Source organism: Littorina saxatilis, linkage group LG17 (assembly GCF_037325665.1).
Source record: "Littorina saxatilis isolate snail1 linkage group LG17, US_GU_Lsax_2.0, whole genome shotgun sequence".
NCBI classification, from domain to species: domain Eukaryota; kingdom Metazoa; phylum Mollusca; class Gastropoda; order Littorinimorpha; family Littorinidae; genus Littorina; species Littorina saxatilis.
This window is the reverse complement of record NC_090261.1, coordinates 20953618-20959940: the sequence shown is the minus strand read 5'-3', so window position 1 is coordinate 20959940 and position 6323 is coordinate 20953618. Positions and strand designations below refer to the sequence as shown.

The 6323-nt window shown below is 39.2% G+C and overlaps 1 protein-coding gene across 2 annotated transcripts; it reads right to left on the bottom strand.

The window, feature by feature from the left end:
- Window positions 1-3005: 3005 nt before the first annotated feature.
- On the bottom strand, window positions 3006-6308 carry LOC138951681 (protein yippee-like 5). 2 transcript variants are annotated; one of them, XM_070323237.1, is made up of 3 exons: window positions 6175-6308; window positions 4598-4723; window positions 3006-3625 (listed from the first exon to the last, which is right to left on the bottom strand). In XM_070323237.1, exons 2-3 carry the CDS (start codon window positions 4704-4706, stop codon window positions 3363-3365), a joined length of 372 nt encoding a protein of 123 aa, XP_070179338.1. In that variant the 5' UTR covers window positions 4707-4723; window positions 6175-6308; the 3' UTR covers window positions 3006-3362. The 2 variants fall into 2 exon arrangements, with proteins under 2 accessions (XP_070179338.1, XP_070179339.1); XM_070323238.1 differs by lacking the exon at window positions 6175-6308 and adding an exon at window positions 5407-5506.
- Between the last annotated feature and the right edge of the window lie 15 nt (window positions 6309-6323).

Genomic DNA, 6323 nt, shown 5'->3' with positions numbered 1-6323 from the left:
CCACTTTCCAAGGGCAGCTAAATTCGCGTATGGAAACAGTACTGTCGTCTGGGATGCCGTTTTCAGTATCCTCAGCGTTGAAGAATTTGTAAAGAGAAGAAACAATAACAGCAGGAGAAATAAAAGTCGTGTGTGCATTTTGGGGCTTTTGGAGGGACGATTTCGAGTTTGAATCCGTTCTTGCACATGCTCCAAAGCGTGTAACATACAATCTTGCACACATTTGCTTTAGTAGTGGCAAAGAAGGAAAGCGTGTGACGTACACGCATGCATAAGGGTATCTGACCTTACATAAGTTTTTGTGAGACCAATAATTTTACCTGCGTGCCTGTGTGTATGCCAGTTTATATCCATGCGCACATTTGTCTGTCTGTGTGTATGTCTGTAGCTGTATAGTGCACTTGAAAACAGGAAAAATTTTCATCAGTAAATTTTAAATAGTAACAAAATTGATCTGCTTGACAAGCTATCTGTGATAACCAACTATAGATCTATGCAGGTATTGAGTTTCTCAGAGAAGAAAAGTTGCAATTCATCCATCAAAATGAAAAATTTGACAGAAACAAATCACTGTCAATAGCCACACGTTGCAGTGGATGATATGTTTCACTGTTCGTATAATACATTTGTATGCTATTCATTTTTATAAATAGTAATTGGAAGACAGATGAAAAGGCCAGAATTTGTTTTTCAAAGTTCACCCAGGATCATGCTCAGTCAGTATCTTCTTCGTCACAGAATGAAGAATAAATATCTCACCAAGAAGCTATATGTACTGAGTAGTTACAAACTGTGGTCATACAGATATCTCTGTTACACTTCGTAAAGATTTAGGTTATGTGTGCTTTTTTCAATTTTACCATGCAGTTAATCCAGAGGAAGTGCCATAGTTCATGTACTAGTCTTGGAAATATTTAATTCTTCAACAAGACAAAAATTGCATTTTTGGAAGCAAGACATAAGCTTTCTACAAATTGTAGTTTGTAAGAGAAAAAAAACCGCAAAGGAACAGAGCAATAAATTAATCACCACGTACCCAGCTTTACACCTAATCACCACGCATCCAGCTTTACACCAAACACATTTTTCTGGTATTTCATTTCATGCAAACCATTCACTCACATACAATATTTGAGCTCTACATAGGCCTGGCTCAAACGAAGAATCTTATCCGTGAACAATGTTGTAACAAATCACTCTGTCAAACACAGAAAACAACTTCATGAACAGTTTTGTGTATCTAAATACCTGCACACAACTTAAGCAACTTATGAAACTTGTCTTTCAATATTTTGTTAACATGCGACTGTGTCAAAGATGATAATACTAATTACTATGAGACATAATTATATTACTACTACTTTAATCAGGGATGAAAATTGCCTTGTTAAAAAAAACTGAAATCGGCCGGGGTCCAGGGGCTGCCAAGGCCCCGGCGGGGTCAAGGGAAATTTAGGAATTTAGAGCTGAAAATGTGGCCTTTTGCGAAAGGAAATCACAGTAATTGTAGCAGCTACAAAACTCCTCATTTGTTAACTAAAACAGGAATTCAGACTACTTAATGAACTTGGAACAAGTTATTAATATGTAAAATAATGGTATGGCAAGTTTAAATTGTGAGGATACCATCTGGTGTACACTCTAACGTTTACTTATCAAAATATATCCAGCTCTAATTAGTAATGCAAATGACAGGCAACATGAATGAAACAGACTATAAATATGCACACAAATCATCATCGTACCAGTCTTTGTTGACTGTTGGGGCACCACTGACGAGAGAGAGAGAGAGAGAGAGAGAGAGAGAGAGAGTGTCAACAATCTACGACACAACTGCCAACTAGTCTCGGCCCGCTCAAAAAACAATGACCGAGACTTTCAGTAATTCCTTCGCGTGACGTCTAACCCTCTTACGCCATAATGTGACGTCTTCAAATGACGAAATGTTAAAGTTTCTACCACAGACATACACACGCACAAACGCACAGACAGACAAAGTTACGATCGCATAGGCTACACTTTGTGAGCCAAAAAAAACGGAATCGCACAAATAAATCGGATGGCCCATTGAAAATAATCGGGAAAGTCGGAAAAAACAGAGAATTTTCATCCCTGTTTAATACTACAAGTTGGACCAGTGTTCTTGCACATCACAGCTTTCAAGTTCAACCACAAAACCCTTGAGAATCAAATGCATTCATTAATTCAGACTCGTCAGTCACTGACATTGACACTTTTAAACTTGAAATGACCGATTAAATTGGCTTGAAGTCCATCAAATGACTCAATTTTGGTGGTTGTGGTTTTTTTCTCTTTTTTTTTGTAGGAAATTGTATAGATCTGTTCATGGATTTCTCTTTAACTCAAAAACAAGGCCGCTTGAAATCAAGACATCACATGATCCACTTTGTTGTACCAAGTGAATCATGCTGAAAGTAATGTAGTTCTGAGGTCAAATCAAAATAATTTAGTTTCGGTAAGACACAGAGCTTATCATTGCAAATATTAACAAACAAACAAAGTTGAAAAGGCCAAACACAAGTCACATGGCAAAATAAAAACAAACTTAGGATAACTCATTTCCTTCTTCAATTCATTCATCAAATCATGAACTTGCCAAAACATTTTTAACAAATCTAACAGTTTATATATATATAAAAAAAAAAAGAAGCTTCCAAGTAGTCATGTCGATAACATTATATTTTTGTCGATACTACGAAACCATTAACCAGGCTCCCACGAAACTCATCTAACATGTTTCAAATTCTGCTGTCAAAAAGCCATTGGACAAAATCTGCTATCACAGGTAAGCAAAAGCTGTTGTTTCAGTCCTGTTAACAAACCAACTTACAGCATGAATGACTTACACCGCTTCAAATTCATTCAAGCTGTGGTTTGTTGCCAACTATTCTATTAGTGAGCAACTCTCCCAAATCCTAGAGTATAATACAAATCATTTTTATTACCATTTTTCAGTTGTTTTTCCCACCATGTCCCCCCCCCCCCCCCCCCACTCTTTTCTTTTTTTCATTTCTTCATATTCTCAGAAGAGTCTATGATCCTCCACAACATCACATACGTTAGTCACTCTGCAATGTCGTCACTCTGTACAATTCATTATTTATCAGTACCATCATTCCATACTTCACTACAACCACCAAAGACACAGGAGTCAGTGATAATATCAAACGCCATCTGACACACAGGGAACAGACACTCCAAGTCCAACATTATCTGCACTGTCCTCACCGCCCGAACAGCTCAGGCATGAGAGGGATGTAGCTTTTGCTTCGTTTCAGTCTTCAGAACTAAAACTGTCATGTACACGGTCTGTAAGTTCACAGTATGCACCACCATTCACATCAACTGTCGTTTTGGTTTTGTCCCTGCTGGTCATCAAAACCCTCGCTTTCCGTCACCAGGGCCCGTTCGAGAATGACTCTCCCCTCCTTGTATCGTTGGTTCTCCTCAGTGGCGAACTCATAGATCCAGCCTAGCTTAGCCTCGCACTTTTTGCAGGTGACGTCTCGCACCATGTGTCGTCCGGTCAGCATGACGCGGTCCTGGACCTCACTGTAGTTAAGGTTGACCACACGGTTGAAGAGAAAGGCTCTCCCTGTCGCCCCTGTGGACAGATGGTTTGAATTTTACTGACCAAAAACAAATACAATAAAAAAACTAGGAACAAAAAAACATTAACAAAAAACAGCAACCAATGTATTAAGTAAAATAAATCAGGCTTGAAATTAATCACAGGTATGCGTGTACTGAAATTTACAATATTACATCAACTGCTTGACTGCCACAGCACTTTTGAACTGCTCCTGTTCACAATAGAGACTGTTCACCCCCCCCCCCTCTTCCTGCTAATTCAGTGAATCATCAGTCATCCAACCATATGTATTTGTACAGATTCACACCTGACAGGTAACCCACACTTCAGTCAGCTGCCTGTATAAATGTGAAATTTCAGTGTACTCCTTGCAAGGGAATTGCGAGTTATCAGGTGCAGACACAGCTTAATAAAAATATAGGTCTTTTACATGCCACTGTAGTGAAACGGGGGTGGGACATGGATACCGTCTTTGAGTCTGCACATAAATTTTACCTGTGTCCGCCACGGCCTGGATTCGAACACGCAACATGGTGGGAAAAAAACAAACTTAGGATCACCTGAGCTACCCGGCTCCCAAGCATCTACATTTCCACCAGTTTTTTTCTTTTCAAGTATCACTTCCCAAAGATTGAGCACTTCCTAATATTTTCAAGCATCAAAAGGGATCCAGGGTAACAACAGCTACTCACACAGTGTGCAAAATTCCAACGGAGCCCCCCCCCCCCCTTTACCAACATAATGTATAAGACTTTCTCCTTTTCGGAGCTACATTTTTCAGATGATAACCTCTATAAATTTAAGCCCATTTTAAGACTTCCTCTTTTTGAACACCTGACTTTCAAGTTTCAATGAATTTTTCAGGTCTAAAAAAATGAGGGGGGGGGGGGGTGTCCACTTGGCATCAAAAGGAGCCTGAGTGACATTCAAAGTTTCTTTGAACAGTTTAAGTTTCACAAAATTCATGATGCGAGAGAAGCTCACCAGTGAAGCGGGTGGATATCAACTCTGAGCGATTAGTGAGCTGGGTGTCACAGCTGGCACAGGAGAACACCCGGGTGCCACCAATGTGCTGGAGAAAGATGCGCCCCATGTCCAAAGATGTCTGATCTGAAATGGAAAAATTGTTTAGGTTTTAACTTCAATTAAGTATAATACTCATAGCCTTCTTGTACTTACTGCACAGTTATTTCAGTCACTACCCTATACGTTATCCTAAATATGATAATCTGCAGGTTAGACTGGAGTGGGACATTTCACTGTTTTCAGCTGTCTGCATTACATAATTTTAGTTTTGTAATTTTTTGGGAAAAAGATAAACAGTGAAAACTAAAATACACATCATCAGCCATGTAAGACTTCTCTGATATATATCTGACATGCAATTATATTTTTTATTGTCCTTAACAGCGGTCTAACAGTGTTCTCTCACCAAAAGAACTAGTTCTATTGTAATAAAAATTGAAAGAGCAAACAAAGTGAGATCAGAATTGTTCAATTCAAATCACAGTAAAAGTTAAACACAAAAGTATTTGAACGCACTGTGATGAATCTAACCAAGTCTTTTAAATTTAATTTCATATGGGCCATTAATGATTAAGTTAAAATTATTTAAGCATTAAGTTTTGTGTGCTAAACTTTAACTTGTTTAAGCCAAGATCATCCAACAGCAGCCCCCCCCCCCCCTCCCCCCAAAGCCCATATTGCTCCTTCTTTTTCAGCTGCTTCTTTTTCAGCTGACTCCTGCAAAAACCATTGCTTAGTTCCAAGTGTGAAAAACAAGCATATGATACCTGGTGACACTCATATTAAAACAAGTCAATGTTAGATCACTATCCACCAGCCTGTACTTCTTGGACTGTTACTGCTAATGTACGTGTTACTGGCCACAACTCCTTGTAAGAAGACCATAGAAAACAAGCAGGTCAATTAACTCATCATTTATTTTTTTCCAAATTGACAAGTAAGTACTCTCCGCTCCAAAGGGCTGGCCCAAATCACCCACGTAAACAATATCAGCCCAAACAGGAACATAATCCGCTGTATAATAACCACTGAGGAATGGCCCCACTTTCCTTTGTGTGTACAATTATTTGGAGAAATGGTTCAACAAAAATCCATTGTAAGATATCTTATGTCCTAAACTTGATGACAACGGTCACTCAACATTATAACGGGTCAACATGTCTTTGTTAGGAAACTGCTGACGTAGTGGCCCTAAAACCTGTGACCACCAACCAGCTTCGAACCTTCCTTGTACATGGCCACTCCAAAACACTGTGTCTCCCCTGAACACTTGATTGATTCAAACCAAGTATACCGTACACTATACAGTATACGTCAGTGATAATCGTAACTGTGTAACCATTTTGGTTTCAGAATGCAGAAAACATTTGCTTGCTGTTATTTGCCTTGAAGAGCGGCCATGATAGATTCTCTGTACTCGTAAGCAACTAACTTTACAGCTGATTTTATATTTCCATCCATACGGAATTCCCACCACCTAAAAAACGTAAACTACGCGTTTCTTGTGGAATTCGTAAGACAATCAACCCACTTACGTTATATAAAGAAAGAATCTGAAACCACAAACGCTCTAACAATCGACGTATCCCTCGTTTCCCAGCCGCAGTCGATTGTTGACTATTTATTGCACAAACCAAAACATTGCAGACGTCACATGAGACGACCTGCGGCTGCGCAGTGTCCG